The following is a 24,808-nucleotide window of genomic DNA, read 5'->3' as shown; positions in this document are numbered from 1 at the left end:
ATTTAAACATTGTCTGAACAGATGAGACATTTGCTGGGTTTGGGGACCGCACATGTATCACAGCAGATATTTTCAACTTTCTGGAATTGGTGAATGTGAATGAGGAATCGGGTACACACTCAAATCTCCAGTGGCTGGAAGTATGTGAGCTGTATGTTGTCTGTAACCTTTTTCTTCCATGTAATCCTTAGTTTATAAAGTCGAGTAAGAGCCGCCACTCCTGCCCCCACTGATAAAACATCTTTGAATGAACAGTAAATCTACAAATTCTCCTCAATATACATATACCTAGGCATGTTTCAGAAATAAAGGAACACATTTTCACACTTGTGGTCACTCTATTTGAATACTGACCAGTGTGGTGCTACAAAAGATGAAGATATCTGACAGTTGTGCAGAAGGGTTGTATGTCAAGAAACCAAACTGTGTTGTTTGCATAGTTCTTCCTGTCTGCTCAACTAACTGGGTTTCATAATTGCTACAAAATATGAAAACCACAGCATGGCAGGTAGCAACTGATAGGCCATAAAATATTTATCTGGCTTAAGAAAGCCCTTAAATTGTTGAATGGTATTAAAGCTGCATATAATGGCATAGCTGATGATTTGTGACACTTTATACCACTGCATGCAGGATAGTACACTTAGGTGGGTGGCAATATATAGGCAGTCAGTGAGAGCAACATGTGATATGAGCTGTTACTTAGAGTATGAAACACAACATCTGATACAAGCTGTCAAGGGATCCAAGTATAACATGAGCTGTCAGTTAAAAAGCACAGTGTGAGATAGGATTTGAGTCAGAGGACAGTGGAGAAAAATGAAAGGACATGAATGAAAATGCTACATACAGTCTTATCTGACTGGAAGCATCTGCACTTTTGGCATTTTCAACAGAAATGAGCTGTCCTCTCATCTGGTTGATGGATCAAATGGTTAACAGGATTTTTGAAGACAAGACCTTTTACTGAAAATGTGATTAAAAAAATATGAGATGGTTTGGAGGGGAAAAATGGTCCATCGCTGGAAGTATTGTTTGGAAACTTAACAAATGTGAAATTCTTTGGTAGTGATTGCAAATGCTTTACAACTTCAAGATTTGAAAAAGTTGTTTTAAACTTTCAAGCTGATGAGAAGGGCCAAAATGATCTCTTCCAATTTTTGATTTTTTTTTTGTAATTCCAATAGTCAATGCTTTAATTAATAATACTGACTTCATAGGACCTTGGTGTGACCACATCTTGAGTATTGAAGGAAGGGTGCACCTGCCTTAGAATTAGTGCAATGAAGTTTCACTAGACTGATTCCTGGGAAACATATAAAACCTTTAGAGGTTTGTCAGGGTTGGTGCTGAAATGTTGTTTCTCTGACTGGAGAATCTAGAACTGGGTATCATAATTTTAGAATGAGAGGTTGGTGACCTGGGACTAAGATAACAACAAGAAATAATTCACACTGATGGTTGTGGATTTTTGGAATTCCCAACTGCAGAAAGTTGTGGATGCTGAGTTATTGAGAATATTCCAAAACTGAGATTGTTAAATTTTGGAACTCCAGGGAGTTTGAGTAATGGGGATAAGGTAGGAAAGTGGACTTGCAATAGAAATAATTCATGATTTTGTTGAATGACGGAGCAGCCTGGCCTACTCTTTCTTCTATTTCCTTAGTTCTTAAAAATAAAGCATAGAATGAGGTGATCAATTTTGATTTGGACTAAATGTGGTTTTACATTTCCTACATTCATAATTTCAAGTTGGAAAAGGCATTAGACTGGAGAAAGGAAGTTGAGGTTTGCTGTTAAAAGCAGACGCCCTGAATTTTAAATATTCGAGTTATGTTTTTAAATTAAGATGTGGAGATGCCGGTGTTGCACTGTTGTGGGCACAATAAGAAGTCTTACAACACCAGGTTAAGAGTCACTAGCTTTTGGAATGCAGCTCCTTCATCAGGTGAGTCAGAAATTAAGAATCAGAAAGTTTGCTCAGAAATCTGTCATCATATAACAAATGAAGTTAGAGAATTATCTTGTTTTACCAAAGAAGATACTTTGGTTTTCTACTTGGGACAGTAGATTAGAGTTTAATGGTGGTCTTTACCAGGCAACACCTTTCCATTGCCTGATCAACCAAGAATTCAAGAAGATTGAAATGAATCAAAGGAAAATATTTGTGTCTAATTAAATCCTCATTGGCACTATTTTAAATTCCCAAATTAAGCCTTCAGAAATTCTCAAAGATCCAAAACAATTAATTCCATGCACATGTGAAACACCACTGCCTGGACAGCTAATTATTAATGTGAATTATCTCTCAGATTACCATTCTAAATTTATAAACTTTAAGGAAGCCCAATAAATTGCTTGGGCATTTTTTTAATAAATGGCTCTGAAGCAGGTTAGAGCTGTTCTATAGACTGATGAATGTCCAAAAGATATGCACCTACTTAGTTTTAATGTGCTTGGTAGTAAAATCAATACTTGACAGTCAAGTTATAATGTTACTGTTTTGTGTTGTTTACATCTACAATTACTCTCAGCATAGAGGCTGCTTAATATGCTGTACGTCTCCATCAATTTCTGTTTTATTATTAATTTCCAGCATCTGCAGTATTTTGATTTTACCACTGTTAATGAAGTTTATTTTGAAGTGTAATGTTGGGAAAGAAAAACAGCCAAATTAAACACATTAAGGTCCCACAAGCATCAATGAGATTAATGATCATGTAATTTGTTTCTGTGTTGGTGGTTAAGAGATAAATATTGGCCAAGACATCAGGTGAGCTTCCTTGTTCTTCTTTGAAGAGTCCATTGGATCTATTTGACATCCATGGAGGGTCTTGATAGAAAAACTTCTCCAAACAGATGGCACCTCAGACAGTGCAGCACTCTCGAGTTAGCCTAAATTATGTTGCCAAGGATGTTTGACCCCAGGAACTTCTGAAATGGAGGTGAGAGTGCCACAACTAAACCAATGTGTTTAAACAAATGGTTAACTCCATTAAAATGCTGGAGCAAACAATTCGACAGAAATATTTCATGGATTCATGTTCAAATATGGCACAGCCTAAATGATAATAAAGGATTTAACCCATCAATCTTTTATAACCTTTACTATTCTGAATTCCGACAAGCCCCGGTCATTTCTGCGGACTTCCCGATCAAAACTCTAAAATGTCCATCAATTTCTATATCCCACATTGGCATCTCCCTGTCTTCAACATAATGGTTCCATTGTCTCGGCTGTTCACTCTTTATTCGGCATGATAACCCTCAGTCCTACTCGACTTCGACGGCTCCCCACACCTGAAGGCGCATGAGGCAGAAGCTCACGTCGTGTTCTTTAACTGTATGGGTGCCGCTCTGCATGAAGCACCACCGGCCAGGGAAACTGTCCCATCCTGACCGGGATTTAAGCTTGATCATCGTTAATCACGGCATGAAGCACCATCAGGACCGGGAGTTGAGCTGGACCAGGAATCTCTAACTCCGAGGCAGGAACGCTACCCGCTGAGCCACATAGTCTCATTCCCAACCACTTAATCAGTATCTTCCTTTTTACGGATGAACAATAATAATTCTATCTCAGAGTCCACTCCTCTGCAGCACCGTCAATCTCTAATTTTGTTCCAGATTTTGTCATTTTATCCTTGCAAGACAAGGATTATCACCCCCCCCCCCCCGCCCTTCTAATCCTGTATTTACAATCCAAAGATTCTACCTGGATCATTGATTCCAGTGGGCATTTTAAACAACGTGTTGACTGGGAGTGGAAAGCAATTTTTAAAAATACCGAGAATAAAATTGTAACCAGTATTATGGAATGGCGAAGCTGATTAAAAAAATATTGACCAAATAGCCAAGTAAATGCTGGAACGTCATTTGATACGTTGGTATAAATAACAGCACCACTGAGGTACAAGCTGGAACTTTAAACACCAAGTTAAATCAGTGACCTTTGAAATGCAGTTGCAGCGCTTGTTTCAAACCTTGGTCCCAATGTTATTAATGCAACATTTTAATGTGTGTGAAAGTGACCTTGAGTGTTATAAGTTATACTGCGAGGGCGCTTTTAAGCAACAACAATGCATTGTGCTAAATGGTTGCATCGTTCTTGCGGCACTGCAGCGATCGAATCGTTTCTTTTTAAATGTGTTTAGCAAGGGCATATAATAACACTGCAATGTTCATGGCACCGGCCAAGTACGAATGGTGGAATTTTTAGATCAACTCTCATAAGAATTCACAAAAAGGCTGTACTTTATTTACTAAGTTACTGGTATCTAAAAGTAACCCGTGTAAACGGAAAGAATCCCCGGTGAAACTAACTTTTCCCGTCGCACGTTACAAAATACAAGGCGAATTTATTTAGTGCCTTTAATGTAAGATGCATAGCTTTTATTATCATTCCTTTTTTGATTGCAGGGAAACGCTTGTAAATGTTGATTGTCTGAACGCTGCTTGCTGCGCGCTGACCAATGTCTAAAGTATGAACCAATCTTCATTGCAATGCATCACACTGCACACATGGGCTCAATGGATTGTGATCGCCAGTCAGTATTTAATGTTAAACTGCTGACTTCCAGATTGCAGGGAATCGGTGAGTAGACAGTATCGCGTGTGTCTAGACCCCTTCGGCTCTTTTTAATGTTATTAGAACACAAGGGGGGAGATTTTCTTTTCTGTAACTTTCGGTAAGCTTCTCGATATGGCAGCCGTTATATGTCAAGTAACTGTAAGAGATCAGTGTCTGTGAAGTGCAAGATTCAACAATGCGCTCATTATGTCGCACTCTGCCCCGCTCAGAGATCTACCTTGATATACCACACCTGACTGACTGGAGTAAGAAGTCTTACACCACCAGGTTAAAGTCCAACAGGTTTGTTTCGAATCACTAGCTTTCCGAGCGCAGCCCCTTCCTCAGGTGACTGTGTCCTAACACGTGTCCTAACTCCATTTCTGGGCAACTTCTTTGCAACGTCAGAAATTGAGAAAATACGAAGGCAGGCCCAGCCCACTCGTCTTATTAAAAATAAATCTGTACCAAGTTTTTAAAAAAGACATTGGGAAATATCTTAATGAACTATCCAGACACGTTACAAATGTAGCTTAAAATCAGACTGAAGTTGCATTCAGCATTATTCCAAGTTACACTGAGATCAGCCATGACCTGTTTGGGCTGGTGTGTCGATGTTCCCCCCAAACTTTGCAGGAAACTGTGTTAAAAGGCATCTTTTGAAATGCAGCTGGAGTCATCAATATGAATTGATGCGAGGCTGTTTCTGGAGAGTTTTCACTTTTGTTCTCTGCAGCGGTTGCACCGATGTCTCAGAACCCACTTTTCGTGTGCAGAAACGTTAGCCGATGCCGGGCTCGCCGCTAGCTGAGGCCGGACCGCCGTTCCCACTGACAAAGCGGCCACGCTGTGAGCGGAGCACAGGAGTGACACACTCGCTGCTTCGGGGCTCTGACAGGTCCAGTCAGGACTGACACACTCTTTCTCTGCGCAGGCGGACAGACCGTGGGATTAAATGCAAAAGTAGAAATTCAGGGCGGGGGGGGGGGGGGGGATGGAGGGTCTGTTCCCAGCATCAAAAAAGCAGGCACAAATGGGGTGGAAAGGATAAGGAAAATGGTGCAGCTACATTGAAATTAAAATGAAAGTTTTAACGAATGGTGTTTTTTTATTTGAAATATTAAAAGGGATCATTAAGAAAAAAGTAGTAGATCGATAGATAATGGTTCCGGACATGTTGGAGAATTGCTGGTGTGGGAGCCACATAAGTGCGACCAAATGTGCATTTTTTGAATGCGTTTATATTTCAGAAATGAAATACTAAATCTTGTTAGTCTAACCAAACTCTGCGCTTAAAATTCACCATTTCTGCATCCATTCCCGACATGTCATGCACACTGTGTTCATTTTCTGTAAATTTAACTTGATAAACTCGATCTGAGGAAGTTTCGATTGCCAGTGGAAAATGCCACAAGAGCCATTTGGCTTTGTGCAGAGATACACTCTGCCGCTTGGTGACGCTAAAGAGGCGTCAGGCAGAATATTAGCACATTGATCGAGATCAAGGTCTTCAGAGCCCCAAGTGTTGTGCTAACGATGAACAGATTTCGCGCGAAATATCTTGAAAATACAATGTGATCTTCAGTTCAAAATAGGAGCCTGGCTGATATTTACATTGCGTTTAGTTGAATTCGTCTCGGATTTTTTTACTTTCGAAATTGATACACAGAAAATCAGGGTAGCAGTTGTTTGATGTCACCCTCCACCCGTATCTCACCCGTACTCTCTACATCTGTCAGGAAAATGGCTCAATTCTAAACTAGCGACTGCAGGCTCAATTTTTCATCATTGTCTCAAGAGATTCTCTTTGGCTCAAGCAAATAAGTTTCAACTTTAACACATCGGTTCTTCTCTAAGAGTGTTGCTATTTTAACGCCTGATTAGTCTGTCAACTCGTGTGTTAAATTAGGAATCGGTTTTAAAATCTGCCATTTTGGAGACTTATATTGGAAGCTCCATTCTTGACATTAGTTGTACAATGGGTTTTATTGCGTAATTCACACCGCAGTCCGACTGGAGACCATTCTCAAAATGGAAATGTCTAACCAAAACCATTCCAGAATAAAATCGGGTGGTGTCGTTTCTATCAGCACTTTTTGTTCCCGTCACCTTCTAATAGTTATAATATTTGCGAAGAGCCTGGTCCATGTGTTGTGGACCCGAGTAATGATTCCAGCAATATTTTCAGCAGTTGCTGTAGAATTATTTTAAAAACACGTTCTTGGAAAATATAGACAAGTGTATTATTAAACAAGTCTAGACTTTACTGGGTTTACAAACTGCCGTCTAAATCAGGCGATGGAGGAAATTCTTCATGAGTTGGTCAACCAGGGAAACTTGGGGACATTTGCAAAGAGGTCGAGTCTGTTAAGATTGACAGCAGTATTACTCCCAGTAGGAGGGTAACTAGGAAGTAAAGCAACCGGTTGATATTCGAAGTGACCCCAGAGTGTTGCATCGCCAGCTAACTCTGAGTTTCTGCAAAAGCCCAATGTAAAATGTCCTTGAATGTAAAATTGTCCAAAAGAGATAATATCAGACCAATACCTTTCCGGCAATGGAAGAAACTTTATTTTTAATTAAATGCAAGAAGAATGATGTGTTATTGTTTATTTCAGAAGCACATTCTGTTGGCTATGTGAGGGAACCAGCCGTTCTTTACACGACTATTGAATAACACGGACAATCATTGAGAAGATATTTCCCCAGAGATCCGTTTATCACACTCACAAAACAGAATGCAAACAAAAATGAAGTCACAGAAAGAGCCCAGCAAGTTCTGAGACTGGCACGCCGCGGGTCGGAGAGAATTTGAGCTCCATTACAATATATTAGTGACAACATTCGGGTGGATTGCAGGTGGCGTTATCGGACTCTGGAACAAATGTAGTTTACCTTTGACGGTTGAACACTTGTTTCTGGGACAAGTTCTATCACAACTCCTGTGTTGGAGTTTTGTTTCCATCAGTGAAGGCGACTTCTCGACTGAGTTCGCCCCTATTCTGGAGAATGGAAGCAAAATTCTCACCAACAAATACTGAGCGGTTTATTATCAGCACCTGAGTTATATGTTTAACATGAACCGGGCAAGGGGAAGATGTGACCTCGCTGAGGGACACGATTAGCTTATTTTGAACCATTGGTGGGAAAGTTTCCCTTGAAAAATGTATGACAGGCCTCAAGGTAGTAATCTCATGTTCCTCTTACAATTTATAATGTCGCCTGCATCTCGGAAATAAATCTGTAGCCTTGAAATGACTCCCATTTTGCCAAAGGGTGAAATTTGCAAGGACAATTTCATTTGGAAATCGCCACGGGATTTTGCTCAGGGTGAGAATCAGTCGGTGTACCTACCGCATGGCAATCCTGGCCGTTTGCGACATATTCAGAACATATGTATCCGGCGAAAATGACATTATCGATAAACATTGCAGGGTGGGGAAAACCAGAGAGGAAAACTCTTCCAGGCCCCATCCCACCTCCAACTCTGTGCACCCCTTGAGGTCATCAAAAGGATTTGACTGGAAACTCAAAGCAATTTGGACGCTAAAATTGTCAGCTCCGTGGGGGCGGTAATATATCCTGAAGAACAAAAGGGTTATGTTTTAATCGAGTGGCTAACGTTGCAACATTGTAGATTATTCTGTGCAATAATATTCATGTCAGAGACCCAAGTATCAATGTCATCACATGGGATCAGTGAAATGTTTCTGGTCTGGTTACTGTAAGGTTTATTCCCCCTGTTGTGACTGATTCAAACAGCTGGGCAGTTCCACGGGTATTGAAAATGCTCCAGCGCTTCAGCCACACGATTGTCCTTCGCAATGTATTAGCAAAGCAGTGATGCTAGTCGCAGTCAGGACGCAGTCCTCATCAACTAATCCACACCGGGACCTTTCAACAGGGCTGGCTGAGGGGCTGCGATCAAATGGAGGATATCTTCCCTGGTTTTGTCACTCTGATCACCACCACTCCATTTTACTCAGGGCAGGCCAGGAGCCAACCTGGAACGTAATTGCTCTACTTCAATAAGTTAAAAAATAATTGTGGGGATAATCTGCATTTGTATAGCGCCGTCCACCGAGGCAGACAGGCACAGTGCGCTCACACGCACCACGGGGGGTGGTGGTGGTGGGAGGGGGGGGGGGAGAGTCGGTCTACATTATCTAAACTTTATTTTCAATTAATTTGATCATTTCACAAGTTTCTGGCGATATCGCTGTTCGCGCCGATCACATTTGCCAAGGGAAACACGTACACCAAGGCGGTGGGGGTGGGTGTGTGGGGGGAGCAGAGCTTGCAGCAATTCTCTTCACATTCAATGTTTATTAAATAAATGCAGCTGACCGTTCTGAAGCCGTTAATGTGAAGAACTTGTGGATTGCGAGCGAACCGGTGACATCAGCCGTGCCAGCAAAATAGTGTGTGACATGAACAGAGAAAGATCCATTTGGCAGAGTCAATATCCCCCCCCCCCCCCCCCCTTCCCCCGGGAAGTTTCATAACCCGGAATGAGAGAGCGCAATATTGAGAAACGCCCGTCTGTCCCCAAGCCGTAGCATCTGCACTCCTGAGCAAGTGGTCAATCAATATTCACAAGTGATTTACTCGTTACTCAACAATGTGGTCCCCATCAGTAATGGGATCAACATAATGTTCATGGCCACCATTCTCTTCTGTAAGACTTTTGGCGCTGCGGATTTTGTTGGCACCCTCACTTCTGATTACAGGATCCAGATTAAAATTTTAAAAAACAACCCAAGTGTTCTTCAACTGTTTATATTTTCACGTGTGTGAGAGGAACGGGAATATCAACCTCTCTGGAAATGCTGATTTTTCATTATTTACCAATCAGCGCTAAGTTTTTATGGGTTACTGAAAGCGAAAGGAACTGTATTGGCATATTCCATGCTTTCCTGCTGATTTTGGAAACGATTTATTTTCCGTGGGCTTTAATGAACAATTCTCACGCTGTGGTTGCTAAGAAATGAACTGGCTCATCACAGATTTCAATAGGACTGTTTAAATATTTTTGTTTTATATGCACCGTCTACTTTTGCAACCTGTAAATATTTATGAAGCATCAAAGCTAATGTTATTAGCTATCAGCGGTATTTTGTGTTTATCTTGTGCACAATACATTATCTTTGAGACGCCAAACAGTACAAACTCCAAACTTGCGGCGATAAATGTGGGGTCCTCCGCTAGGCGGCGTGTCTGTGCTGCTCGGGAGAGCGAGGATTGCTGCTAAAAGATGGATCAGATTTTCTCGGAGCTGACTTTATAACGGAGTCAGTTTTAATATCCTTTGTTTCCATCTGTGAATCTTCCCGCGTTGTGCTAAAAGCAAACGTTATTGTCCATCGTGTGTAAAATATTATAGAACGCGTGTAATGGTTACCACGTTCAATCGGCAACAAGTAATAGTTTAGTTGCTTTATTATTGTATTATAACCCAACTCCGCATTCAGCCTCTTCTTGACGGCTTGGGTAACCGTCCTGGCGCTAAATTATTTCCCTGGTCAATGACCAATATTGAAATTTCGTTATTTCCATATAGGCACCGCGACTTTCTCAAAACTGCGAAAATAAATTTGTTCAACCATTTATTTCAGGATTTTTTTTTTGCATTTCGAATATTTACAGGATTCTTCCAGCTGTATTTTAGGAAGTCCTAATATTTGATCCTATTGACTCCGCGAGAATGATTGGGGCGTCCGGTTCGTAGATTATGGGGAACAAATGTTTCCTTCTTGGAGTGAGAGGGATATGGATATGTGGTAAATGATGCCCACATACTTATTCACGGCCTTTCCGGACAGGAATGGACTGATTTAGGGAGAATCTCGACCGGCAGTCATGTGAAGGTAGTTACGAGGTTTTTGCATAGTCTGCAACGTTAACTGCACCAGGAGCGTGTCGAGACAAGCAACTCATTTGGACTAGGTGCTGAGGGAGAACTGCTATAGGTAGATTTTACACAAAGCGCTCTTACTGCAACCCTGATATTCTCTGGGCTGTGCAGATGGAACTGTGTTTTAATATTTATAATTATTCAGATTGCGAAAATTACATCAACGCGAACGAATCAGCAAATGAGAATAATTACCAAAATTACCGATAAATAAACTCCCCGAGTAACATCCAGCCACTATCACGGCATCCGGAATCTGACACAAAATATTAATTATTTCTTAAAGTGCCGTTCAGGAAGGAAGCTGCCATTCCTATTCAGGTTAGAGCGATAAACACCCAATATGGCAATGGGAGTTTTTTGTTGTTGCAGGCAATCTGTGTTTTCCCCAATTCCCGACCAGTACCACTGGGTAAACACCGAGCAAACACAACGTTGCTGCAAAAAGACACAAAGAGCCACTGGAGATTGAACCAGCAAGCTGGGCATTGCAATTAATTTTCACACCTCATGGGCCCAGATATTGAAGTCAAAGCCATACATAAAATTAAAGACGTTCTCCCTTTAAAAGGTCGATTTTCACAACAACTGATATTAGGAACAGTGATGTCAATTGAGTTTCACCAGAATTGGTCAAAGTTGGAGCGGTTCAATGCAATCCGTTTGAAAGACCATTGTTTACATAGGGGTCGATTTTTCTTTCTACAGAATTTCTTTGTGTGTTCCTGATGCAGTTTCAATGTCCGGAATACTGCGGCAGACAGGATGCCAAACAAGTAATATTTAATATAGATCTGAACGCTCTTGGAACGAGATTGCAGCCGTTCGCACGTGATCTATTAAAGCTTTTTGCTGCGGTCCTACTTTTCAAGGAAACCGCGTTTAGTTGGCGATTGCAGGTTGCTGCTCAAAGGGTTGCATCAGTTTTAATAAAACGATTGAAGTAAACCACAAATTAAGACAATTGTACATTTTGTACGGTTACGTCGAGCGTTTTATAAATAGTTTGTTTTTATTGGCAGAACAACCGCCTTATGAAGGGAAACGTCAGTCTTTTTTTTACTTGTTTAAACCCACGGCGTCACACCATTTGCAAATCAAGTCAATATTTGAAATCGTTTTGTTAATGCGGCGCTCCAATAAAGTAAACGCCGGCTCACATTGTCAGCCTGGGTAGATTCTAGTTTAATCTGGGACAGGACATTTCAAATGAAATTCTCGCATATATGGAAGAAAAGGTTACTGCTGACTCCGCATGAGAGAAATGTAAATTCAAATAGTTTGAATTGACCAAAAAAACACCGATTACTTATTTACTTGAACACCTCCCAACATCTATTTTAAGTTTAAAAAAATACTCCCCGCCGAAGATTAAAACAGAAACATAAATAAATAAACATAAAAAGAATAAATATTGGAAGGCGCTGGAAGAATCGTCGCTTATGTTTTCCATCCAGTTCAATGCATGACACATGCGGCTATTTCTCATTGAACTACATAACCCTGAGCCTAATATGGCGGGTCAATAAAACATTGATTATCGGTATTCGCCGTTTGTACCTGAATCCTCAGAAAAACAAAACGAAATGAGGTTGCAGTTATTGAGGCAAATGTTTTAATATTTAAGAATCTAAGCTTCACAAACTGCCATTTGCCCATCCAATTAGCTGAACTGTTAAATGAGCACCGAAGAAGGCCGGATATAGGCAGCCAGTATGACCAATTCATAAACGAAGTGGCTGGACAGTTCATATCGTTGCTTTATATTGCACGGAAACGTTGACTGAAATCTTTCAAAATGCTCTTTTTAAATAAGAGATTGTAACTTTTAGTTTTGTGTATGCATTGTCTAAACTCTTGTCATTTCCAAAACTGTTGGTTATTCGAGATGTTCGACAATAAAGGGGAACTTTCGAAAACAATTTTTGCTGTACAGGTTTCTTCGGATGCATACTTCACGTTTACCTCAACCTTAAATCAGAAGCATTAACAGCAATAAATCATATTGATCTTTGATCATTTCGGATGAGGTTTTTTTAAAGGCCTTTAGTTAATTAGAAAATAATTCGCCAGCATGTTATTTATTTTCTCATTGGCACCATTTTATTTATCTTTGACTCAGTCAGTTTCAGCAGGTTGCAAAGAAGTTTCTCTGTGTCATGGTTCTGGATGAAAGTATTGTTCAGTGCCAAGACCTTCTGCAGTGTAAATGCGGGGTATATTTTACTGAATATCTAGATCCGACTCGGGTTTACTCAACACCCACACAGTAAATTATTCAGTCTGCTGAGACGCGTTTACAAGGGTTAGAAACTGTACGCTCATCGATTGTTGGTCACGCCTCAATGTGATGTTGCGTTTTCTTGTTCGCTAGCATGTGCACCTCAGGACCTATGCGTTTAGGAAAATGTTCTGTAGGGCGAGCTAAAAGAAAATACCGCAGGTTTTGTGGATAGCAATGTTGTCATGCAAACAATCGTTTCTGACACCTTCTGCATTTCGACCATAGATTATACATCAAGATCGATTCGTCTCAATCTTGTGTTTTCTTTGTTTAAGGCACTCCTCTGACATTGCCTAAATGTTGCTTATGATTTTATTTTTATTTTCAAATGCATTTAGTGCTGCTAGACTGCTTCAGTTACAATTACTATTTGCATTACAATTTGTTTACACTGGGACCAATCCACAATGAGCGGCTATCTTCTGGCTTTGTGTGTGCGCGCGTGAGAGTGGGTATGTGATAGAGTGAATGTGTGAGTGACTATGTATGTGTGTAGATGTCGAGTGTGTGCGAATGTGTGAGAGTCAGAGTGTGATTATGACAGAGAGTGTGTGAGTGTGTGTATGGGTCTGTGAGTGAACATGTGTGTGAATGTACGAGTGTGTGAGTTAATGCATGTATGACTGAGTGACTACTTGTGGGAGTGTGTGCGCGTGTGTGAGTGAATGTGTGCATGTGTGTGTATATGCAAGTGAATGTGAGTGTGTGTGAGTCAATGTGTGTGAGCGTGTGTGAATGTGTGAGTGTGTGAGTGAATGTTTGTGAGATAGTGCGTGTGTGAGAGGGGGTTATGTGTGAGTATATGTGTTAGAGTTTGAGAGAGAGAGAGAGAGAATGTGTGAGTGTGAGTGTATGCGAGTATATGTGAGAGAGCTGGAGAGTGTGTGAGAGAGACTGAGTGTGTGCAAGCGTGTGAGTGTGTGTGAGAGGGACAGTGTGTGTGTGAGTGAGTATGAGTGTGTGTGAGAGAGTGTGTGTGAGTGTGAGTGTGTGTGTATGAGAGCGAGAGTGTGCGTGTGTGTGTTGGAGTGTATGTGGTTGTGAGTGGGAGAGAGCCTGTGTGTGAGAGCGTGTGTGTATGCATGTGAGTGTGTGTGAGAATGTGTGTGTCTGGGTGTGAGTGTGAGTGCATGTTCATGTAAGAGAGTGTATGTGAGGGTGGCTGTAGGAGAGAGAGTGTGTGGGTGTGTATGGGAGACAGACAGTGTGTGTGAGTGTGTGAGAGAGTGTGAGTGCATGGGTGTGAGAGAGAGAATGTGTGTGCAAGAGAGTGAGCGTGTGGGCATATGAGAAAGTGTATGTGAGGGTGGGTGTAGGAGAGAGAATGTGTGTGTGGGTGTGTGTGTGAGAGAGTGTGTGAGTGAGAGAGTGAGAGAGTGTATATGTGTGTGAGACAGAGAGAGAGAGGTAGTGATTGAGAGGGATTGAGAGAGAGAGGAAGACTGTGTGTTTTCTTTCCTGCAGTTTTCAGGAGAATTTCCCAGTGACACAATGTTATGATGGAAAGATGCTGCAAATGACAGCGCCGGTAAACGTTCATCTTAATCATCGGGCTCTTAATTTAGTTTGGTGCTGGTTTTAGTGCTTAGCAGCCGCTGACAACCTACAGGGAGTTAATGAGTGACGAAGCAGGGCTGCTACACCAAGTAACACTTTCCTGGTGCGAAGACCACTAACTGGGAAGTTTAGTTCACTACTGTTTTCGCAAACCTAATAATACAACCTGTAACAAAAACCACTTCTTCAGAAACATGTAGCACTCTAAATACAGAAACTTTCAATCACTAATTATTAGCGCCTGCAGTCAGTTAAGTGTTTTATTTAGTTACTTGGGGAAGAATTTAATCACTGATTCCTTCAATCGTCTATCAATCCAAGTCTATTCAGATCACTTGCAGATCAAGAAATTACATTTGAAAAACATAATTCCCTTGGTGCCAATTCAACAAGTGTATTTTTGTTCAAATTCAGGACAAGATTATCTATTTTTTGGGGAATGACCACCACTGGCAACATTCAGACAAACCTCGCAAACAATATAAGAAATCAGAATTGTCCTGAAATTCATTTATTCCTTGTTATCAATTCTACCACTGGTATCATGGTTACTTCAGTTTTTGTTATAATTCCAGGGGCTTCAGTCCTGGGTTTATATTTCTACTCTCATATGTTTTGCTGAACTGCACCAACCCAGTTAACCTAATCAATAACACATGGAACTCTTGGTGGAGATTGTGGGGTTCTTTTTTCCAACTTTATTTAACCACATTTATAAATCCGTTATATTTCACCATTAACTGTATACGGCAGATAGGCAACATTTTCAAGGTGCAACATCTCAAATATCACATCAGACTTTTTGTAAATCCACGCTGATAAGCATCGCATTATTAGAATGCATTAGTATGGATGGTTCCCCGTGACAGTAGGAAATATGTAATACCCAGGAGGCCACTTGTATGCAAGAGTTTCTTTTCATTGAAGGTCAAAGGTAAAATTCTGCAGCAGACACAAAAACAATATTAATTTTTAAAACTGCATTTTCAAAACCTCAAACATTCATAACACAAAACATGCAACACCTTCAGGGTATATTTCTGCACATATATTAAAAACCGCTGTGCCAAACCCTCCTTTCTTATGTGACGATAAATGGGAGAAAGACTCTGAACCAACATTGATTGCAACACATTTCTCAGTTGATTTCGCTATTTCGCCTTTCTCGATTTTTGCTTTCGTGGTTCACACCTGTGTTAATTCATATTATTACACATTTTAATGACTGTTTACTTTAAAATTTGTGTTCACTCTCTTTGTGAATTCTGGTAACAATTTCTATACTGGCAGGTCGACCATTTGTGAGGGATAAAGGAATTTAAATAAGCTTTCTTTTAGTTGCCTGTTACTATATACATTATATGCTGTATGTATAATATATATACTATACTTACTGTAGTATAAAACAAGTTAACTTCAGACAAGCTTCATTAAAACTTACAAACGCAATTCCTAATGGTTCACATCTGTCTCAGTCTGTTAGCTTCCCTGAATCAATATGAAATCTCCCTCCTTTCGAACCAACTTATGAAACTTGAATTATGTTGAACAGAATTCAAAATATTATAATACACAACTAGCACCGTTTGCTTCTTTCGGTCTTCCAAAATCAGTTTGGAATACACATTTGTAAACGATTCAAAATTGTTATACAAAAATGCTGATTTAAGTATTGCTAAATCACAGCAACAACTGTGGTTCAATGCAAACAACAGCTGTGTCTATTTAAAAAAAACAATTCAATGACCGCTTGCACATATGAGCATGCAATCAGCTAATCTCGTTTTTTTCCTCTCTCTTCGTGTTAATCAACACTTTCCTTCCTGCATATCAGAGTACAAGTACTGTAGTTACCCCACACCAGTAAATGTTTATGTAACCTGTCCTTTCCCGGGAATCCGGTTACGCGAAATCATTTCATGCTAGAGTGAGTAAGAAAACGAGCAGGTCAGACGAGACTTTAAATATAAACCGAGAAAATAAGCGAACGGTTTACAATTTGCTCCCCCCCCCCCTCCCACACACGCAGCATATGAAACAATTTATGACCTTACACAGAATTTACTGGTGACCTTTTGCCCTCAGATATTGCACTGTTTTGAAATAGGGAACTCCCTTCAGCCGATTTCAGTCCTACCACAAAGGATGCAAATATTTAATTCCTTCCATGCCTTTGAATGTACTTTCTAGGTTAGTTCGGTGACTGGGAAATGTAGTAGAGTTTCTTGCAAATGCCCTGGTGTTTTTTTTAAATGATATTAGGAATCAAATCCATTCACCATTCTCACTTACAACACAGCCTCATTTTGGCATTTAAACGCGCTTTGTTTCTTGAAGCCGAAGTTTAATGCTGTTTTGCAGATATTAACTTAAAATATTCATCAATTTATACCAATTTCAATTCGGGTGTCAAAGTGCCTGCGGAATATAGCAGCAAGAGTGTGTGCCTTGTTTATATTTTACTCCCGCTGTATTATTAAGTTAAAACGAGAGTTGCCGTTTTATTTAACACATGTGTTACCAGGAAACTGGAATTGGGATCCGCTGCCCGGCCGCTTGGTTGAGGTGTTCCGTCCACACAGGGGCTTTCCGCCGTCTTCGATGTGATGAATCCAGCCACTTCTGCAGTTTAACGTTTGCAGACAAGGCGGCGTCCCAGCTTCACTTGGCGTGACCCCTGTCGAATAAAATACCCCAGCCCCAAATAAAGCAGGAAAAGCATATGATAAATGTCAACACTTTATAAGGCGTTGTAGCAGCAAATAGCAAAATCGCAGTCAGGTCTGAAGGGATAAGTAGAACGCGAAGTATTTGCGCATTAATACCCTTCTTCCGATATTTTTCTGAGCATCTTAATGAATTAATATTTAAGAAATGGAACAAAGAGGCTACATGAACAACTCAGGGTGTATAACACCGGCTACATTGACTCATCTGCAATTTAACATTGGGCCCTGCTTGTTCAACACTCATTAGTTTTGAGAAATAAAAGAAAAAGATCTACAAAGCCAGGATTTTATTGGTTTTGAATAGACATAAAGTCACAATCAATCTACAACTGGTTATCCACAATGTCCCATCCGCCATCATGGATCCAAGATGACTGATAGCAAAAGAATCAGAGCGAATGATGGAGATTTGGATGAAACGAACAGACTGGCGAGGACGGGATGTTGGTTTTGGAGAGCGGGAAGGGATTGCTCTGGGATCGGGCTTGCGGTGCCAGCCAGAGGACAGCCCCCCCCCCCCCCCATTCCCTGACTGCCTCTCTTTCCACCCCCTCCCCCCCCCCTTCCCCTCATCCGTGCCCAGTCCCAGCCGGAGCTCCCAGCCCCAGGCCTTGGCCGGGTGCTCACACATCACTCACCCCAAGTTATTCCCATTCCATCACATGCCAAAGGAAAGCAGGTTGAGACTGGGAGATTGGATGGGAACATTGGGAAGGGGCACAATGCACTGAATCAATCAATACTCAGCCCTTCATTGCAGCAGCTTAAAGATTGTTATTTTGTAAACTGGGACTGCAAACCCCTCGGAGAAAGTAGTCCGGCGCCGCCCCCCCCCCCCCCCCGTTCCTGCTCTGTTTTGAATCCCGCAGTTCTGCAAAGGATAAACAAACTTGCAACGAGAAGAGACAAACATTGACATACCCGCAATGCTGGGTGGAGGGGGGTTTGGATAGTGTCGGGAGAAGGAAGCAATGGGAAGAGAGTGTGGGCCTGGAGGCGGCGGTGGTGCGGTCCCTGCTCACTTCCCGCCCTGGGACTGGATCGCTCCGCCCAGGGGGGCCGCGCCGATTGGCTGCGGCCCGGGCCGACGCGCAGGCGCGCCGCGGGCTGTGATTGGGCAGTGAGTGAAAAGGTTGCAGCGAGTGTTTGCAGCCGAGCGGCCAGGGGCCGGAATGAATTGGAGCAAGCTGGCTCGGCTCGACGTGTTTTTAAGAACATGAAGTAGTGGCTCTTTTTTTTTACTACATGAGTTGCCAGCGTTTGCGATTGCGGTCCAACTGTGCTGCTGTAATTTTACCTGTGTGTGATGTTGGACATGGGAGATAAGAAAGAAGTGAAAATGATTCCGAAATCATCCTTCAGCATAAACAGCCTGGTGCCCGAAGCGGTTCAAAGTGACAACCGTCACCGATCTGCCCCCGAACAGGAGGACAAAAACATCCTGCCAACGTTGGAGTCCAAGTCTGAAAATACTCTCAGCAAAAGTGACAACAGCTCGGCGGAGCCGCCCTGCTCTGAAGACAAGGAGAAGCAGGAAGAGAAGAAGGTGGACGGCAAAGAAGGAGACGCCGGAAAGGAAGGGGAAAAGAAAAATGGCAAATATGAGAAGCCCCCGTTTAGTTATAACGCCCTGATCATGATGGCCATTCGGCAGAGTCCCGAGAAACGCCTCACCCTCAATGGCATCTATGAGTTCATCATGAAGAACTTCCCTTATTACAGAGAGAACAAGCAGGGCTGGCAAAACTCGATTCGACACAATTTAAGTCTGAACAAATGTTTCGTGAAAGTTCCGAGGCATTATGATGACCCTGGCAAGGGGAATTACTGGATGCTGGACCCATCTAGTGACGATGTCTTTATAGGTGGCACCACCGGCAAACTCCGCAGGAGGTCCACAACATCTCGAGCAAAGTTAGCTTTCAAGCGGGGAGCGCGCCTCACCTCGACCGGACTGACATTCATGGATAGGGCAGGTTCCTTATACTGGCCCGTGTCTCCATTCCTGTCCCTTCATCATCCCCGAGCGAGCAGTGCATTAAGTTATAATGGAACCACCTCACCTTATCCCAGTCATCCGATGTCCTACAGCTCGGTGTTAACTCAGAACTCTCTGGCAAACAACCACTCATTTCCAACATCAAACGGCTTAAGTGTAGATAGACTTGTTAACGGAGAAATTCCTTATGCCACTCACCACCTCACGGCCGCGGCCGCCTTAGCCGCCTCGGTGCCATGTGGTTTGTCTGTTCCGTGTTCAGGCACATATTCGTTAAACCCCTGCTCGGTAAACCTGCTGGCAGGACAGACAAGTTACTTTTTCCCCCACGTTCCTCACCCTTCAATGACTTCTCAAAGCAGCACTTCAATGACGGCTAGGACAGCGTCCTCCACGTCTCCGCAGGCGCCTTCAACTCTCCCCTGTGAGTCTCTGAGACCTTCTTTGCCAAGTTTCTCTACAGGACTTTCTGCAGGGCTCTCTGATTACTTCACACATCAAAACCAGGGGCCCTCTTCAAACCCTCTAATACACTAACAAATCCCTTCGAAAAGACTGTAAGTTAACATTTTACACACATTTGCGTTGTAAATAATTCTCAAAAAAAGCCCAGGTATTTTTATTCAAGCCCCATTCTTGTCTGCATTTTGTCAAATCCCGTAGGGTTGTTTGTTTATTCGATTTCAGCAATGTGCAATTTGAGGCGGGTTAGATAGCAAACCACTAGTTAAATTAATGTAGACTGTGTATTTAAAACGACTACATTCCAACTAAGTTTAAATTAGAGATCTCTGTTCCAATAGTTCCACCGAATGTCCATGTTTGCAGTATTAGAATCTATCTCTGCTGGGTGGCTGCTGGTTTCAATATCGGCGGAAAAAAATCACACTAAAAATAATCAAAATTTAAAGTTTGATTTGTATTTCGTAACCTTACTCAAAACATGCCTAACCTTTCGGTCATTTTATCATTTGGTTACAAAATGGTTCATGTTTACTTTTAGACCAAAGACGGGGCGAGAAATGCACTCCTTGTTTAAGAGAACAAGTACTTTGAAAATAATTCCTAGTTTCCAGTTTACAACACTGCCTGCAAAGAATCAGAAGGGGACAAAATTGATGATTGTCTTTTAGTTTGTGTTGTGCATAATTCGATGTATGTGGTCACTAACAGTTTCCCTTTTCAGTTCCTTATGTAAATGTAGTGAAATGTGTAAACCTATTGTACTTAAAGGATAAATTTTGCGGACGTGTAACTTGTGTTGCTTAAATGCTTCATAAATTCCTTGAGTGATTGTTAATGTCGTCTCAAAATTTCATGATTGTGATATTGTGATCATATGCCCGTGTTGTCACTTAAAATGTTTACTATACAAAAGGCACCGAAATAAAAAAAATAGGTTACATTCAGAAATGTTGACATCTTGTCCTTTTCTTTATCACCGCTAAATGCAGTAGCGATTTGCAGTAATATTTTTTAAATGGAGGCTCTCCTGCCCTGTGCATTTTGGTGCCCCATCAACAAGAGAGGGAAATCTACCAGTCAAAGGCAATGCAAGTCAGCGTTATCCTGGCCTAACTTCTCCTCTTTCAGTCACCCATGTTTAACCTGAATCCACCCTACAATGTCTGAGCTAGGTTCCAATGTAATTAACATTTTCAATTTTTACCGACAAAACTAATTGTCACAGTTCTTAACATATCCTATATATTCGCACAACCTGTCTTTAGAACCGTTAAACTTTCAGCATATTACAAATGATAGGTTTTAAAACGAGCAAGCATAGGTTAGAAATTATTTCTAATAGGAGTACCTATCAACATTTATTTTGCCTGGCTAGTCCTTAAACCATTTGTCCATCATGTGTCATTTATTTAAATTATAAATCACCCAGAACTCGCTGAGGTGTATATTTTCAAACAGTTAATATAGTTGCTCCTGTGGTATATTTTTGATGTGAGCAGCAAATCTGGTTTCACAGAGCGCGGGCCCTATCCTTTTACAACCACAGGAGTCTGTGCATTTTTTTTAAACAATGGATAATCTTCGGAAGATATCTGAACAATCCAATTCAGCCTGCAATGGCACATATAAAATAGAAACGTTTTTAATAAGATAATGATCCAGCAGAAAACTTAGTTGAAAGTTTATAAATTAATATTTTCTTTGTTTTATTATTCTGACGGCGAGCTATTATTTACACAATTACATTGAAGTGTAAGGCCAGTGTTAGAACAGAAGGCTGTCAAGGGCTGCGTGTACTTTGGGTATCTTGAAGATTCAGAAACAGACCCTGATTATTAAATAAAATCTTTAGTATAAATGAGTGTATCAATGAGTTTTATATACATTTATTATTTAATTTCAGATTAAATGAATTTATACAGCGATCCGCAAACTATTCCTTTTGGCGTTATTACATATAACTAAGAATTTCAAGCCTTCTGTGATAATAGACAATTGCTCCCCCTCGGAAGATACCACATTATGAGAAAACGTTAACGCATTTCTTGCAAATCCGATCTGCCTGTTGTCCTGCGCCGGGGTGCTACCCTTATTTGTTCTTCTTGTACCACATTAAATATGCCCACGAGTAATGCAAGAAGAGCTAGTGCCTCTCACAATAGGCCCGAAGGAAAATCAATCTGTGCTTTAGATGTTATCACTGCAATGTTAAGCGGGGTTACACAGAAGAAGGAAATGTGCCTCGTGAATTAAACGCAGTCAAATTTATATGAAAAAAGAAAAGGAGAATTTGCCAGGCGCTATTGAGGGATCTATTATTAATACTTTTTTGACTGCTAAAGAAACGTGAAGGTTCATTTACATAGTGACAATACGCAGTGACGTTGGCTGTGTGCGGCTGACTTCTCCATACGTCTTACGGAGAAATGTATATCCCGTTTCTTTCCTCAAAACCGGCGCTCCGTAACTAGAAAATAAAGTTCATCTATCTGCTGATAATATGCCGTCTGCAGCTTATTAGGAAAATAATGAAACACAGAGCTTCTTTATTTAGGTTAAAGACACTCGTGCTTTTCCAATCTGTGTGGCCCGGTTACATAATTAACCTCAATGTAACTCCCAAAAGAACATTATACAATTGGGGGAAAGTTTAAAGGTTTTTCGTAAGGTACCGTTTTACGGAAAGGACAGAGAATCGACCTCCTCTCTTTACCTGTGAAGTTTCATTGAACAGGGACCAGGAGCCGAGATGCAGTTGTCCTGTGTTTGGTAAGTCCACAATGCATTTCTTCTTTCAGTAATTAGACATTGGTTTGCAAAGGCTGTTTGAAACATATGTACGCGTATATTGCGCCGCATAGATTTATTCCATTGTTGCCCTTGAACTGTGATTGAATTAGATTCTGGGACGAAGGCGGCAGTCTATCTAACGCTCTAATCGCCACCAGGAGCGGGAATTCGGGAGTTTACACAATTCATCATTTGAAGAGTTTATGCTAGCTCCACATTAAAAATTGCGTGGTTACCGTAAAAACTCCCGCAGGGTATTCATAATAATGCCAGAATAAGCATCCAAATACTTTTTGTGATTACCTACAAACGAACGGAAATCCAGGAGTTTTTATAAACATAATATAGGCCTGACCTAGGGTTTACAGAAGGCCGAGTGATTCAAACAAAAGGGAAAGGTGTATTTAATATGACAATTGTATTACAATTCTATTGTCAAGTTGCTTTGTGTTGACGGATTGGGAGGAGAGGGGGGAGTGCTGGATGGCGACAGTATTTCAGCTCACGGTGATATTCAGCTGTGACTGTAGGCATACTGCCTGGAAACACATCTCTCCAAGCACCTTTACTCTAAAACACGCCTAGTCCACTGCCAGCAAACTTAGGAAATACAACCATGTTTAAAGCTCCACGAGGAGGTTACCTGGTGGCTTTGTTGCGCCTAAATAAAAGTTTGAGAATTAAATATTCACTAACGACCAGGACAATATCTCTAAACTAATGGTTTCAAAGAACAATATATTTTCAATGCCGAAGTAACTCATTTCGAAGGCAAATATTATATTTTACAACTTGGCTTAACTACCTCGAATTTATGTTGAAAAGGTCAGATTTAAAAAAAGAAATCAAAAAGCCAAAGTATGTGGTGTACATTGTCCCTGTTGGTGTTTTAGATCTCAGAGCGGACGTGTATCAAGTCTAAATGTGGCGGTCTCATACGAGTCCAATGCAGATGGGAGCTCAGCATTGCACGGGGAAGCTCCGCTTCGCGTATCAAATGAAATGTGGCGGTGTGAAAACTTTTATAAGGTTCTGGTGTGGAAGGTTGCGTCCAGCTATCTGCCTAATATCATATATTATTGTCAGCTCTGTGCTATGTCTTACAATGTAGGCGATTCTGGGATAACACGTCAAGGTATAGTCGAAATCAGTCATATCATTTCCAATAATTCTATTCGGAATCTGATAACTCGCAAAATATGATCTCAACACTGGAGAAAATACCCTCCCCCCCGACCCCCCAACATCGTGGTTTCTTCGAAAGTGCAGAAGTTTATTCATATTACAAGTAACACTCCTCCCTCGGTTGATATTTATTCATGTTTCTCCTAGCTCCACAAACCAATGTTAGATTAAAAAATCTCGACAGTTCTGGCTATTTGGCAGCGTGTTTTGTTGTTTGGTTATTTATTTAACCCGTTTTAAAGCGAATTTTCCCTGATAACTCGGGATCGAAGTTTCGGCTCGACCCGTTTGGGTCAACCCTGGTGTTTGCTGGGTGAGTCAGAGGTGAAGGTGAATATCATTAGAGGTTTTAGGATGTGCGGAGGGTGTCCAGAGGGCGGAGTTCTTGCGCACTGTAAACTTTACAGGCCAAACTTCACTATAATCGTCTGGAAACAGATGGCATCGCATAGAACCGGACCAAGACTTTAGCTTCAATCACCTAATTCTAGGTAGGTAACCAGTAAAAGCAACACAGGGATAACTGAAATACAGCACAATGCTAATAAAAGGAAACAACAAATATTCCCTAATCCGGGATAACTAAAATGTGAAGTAAATCTGAATAAAAGCGAAAAAAAATCAGCAAGCTCAATTTGCATGACGATTTGATGTTCTTACGGAGGCTATTAGTTTCAATTGTTTGATGATTTAATTTTTAACGTTTTAAACAAACTTTAGCTGTGGCGACTCCTTTAGTGCAGACACTTAGATGTAAGGTTTTATTAATCTGATATATAGTAATTAAAAACAAAGGAACATCATTACCAAATGCTGAAATGGTCCTTTTTGGGGGCAATGATATTTTTGGCGCTGTTGCCGACCACCCTTACAGTAATTTCTATTTATTTCTGGATAAATAATCTGCAAATTGTTCATTGGCATTAAACGTACATGTAAGCGTTTTAGAGAACATTCGGGTTACACGTGAGGCGGTTACTGAGTACACTAAACGAACCCAAATAGCGAAAATAGAACTATTGACAAAATAGGTAAAACTGCACATTTACAAAAACTGATACTTGAACTTGTTTCGTAGATCACCATGTTATGTGACGAAAAGCCGAGAGGATGTTGATTTTTAAAAATGTTATATCTGCACAAAAAGCCATTGTTCGGTACTGTCTTTCACAGGCAATATCAACAGAAACCAATTGGCTTCGCATTCGCTCCATCGACATTTCCGGCTGAATGTTCTCAAAGTTCCTGTGTTTCTATTTAAAATATCAATTCTCAATTCTTTGAAATTATGTAACCACGCATGTATGTAACTTGC

The 24,808-nt window shown here is 41.1% G+C and overlaps 1 protein-coding gene and 1 long non-coding RNA gene across 2 annotated transcripts; one reads left to right on the top strand and one right to left on the bottom strand.

Annotated features, from left to right (window-relative positions):
• Positions 1-14,994: 14,994 nt before the first annotated feature.
• On the bottom strand, positions 14,995-17,850 carry LOC140396147 (uncharacterized). Its single transcript, XR_011936469.1, has 3 exons — positions 17,693-17,850; positions 16,847-17,002; positions 14,995-15,267 (listed from the first exon to the last, which is right to left on the bottom strand). It is a non-coding gene; the product is annotated as an uncharacterized lncRNA (long non-coding RNA).
• Positions 17,851-17,998: 148 nt separating this feature from the next.
• On the top strand, positions 17,999-20,466 carry foxg1a (forkhead box G1a). The gene has a single exon (XM_072484307.1). It carries the CDS (start codon positions 18,361-18,363, stop codon positions 19,588-19,590), a length of 1,230 nt encoding a protein of 409 aa, XP_072340408.1. The 5' UTR covers positions 17,999-18,360; the 3' UTR covers positions 19,591-20,466.
• Positions 20,467-24,808: the final 4,342 nt, after the last annotated feature.

The sequence above is a fragment of the Scyliorhinus torazame genome, chromosome 2 (assembly GCF_047496885.1).
Source record: "Scyliorhinus torazame isolate Kashiwa2021f chromosome 2, sScyTor2.1, whole genome shotgun sequence".
Lineage (NCBI taxonomy): Eukaryota > Metazoa > Chordata > Chondrichthyes > Carcharhiniformes > Scyliorhinidae > Scyliorhinus > Scyliorhinus torazame.
The sequence above is the reverse complement of the archived record's forward strand: the minus strand, read 5'-3'. Positions and strand labels throughout refer to the sequence as shown.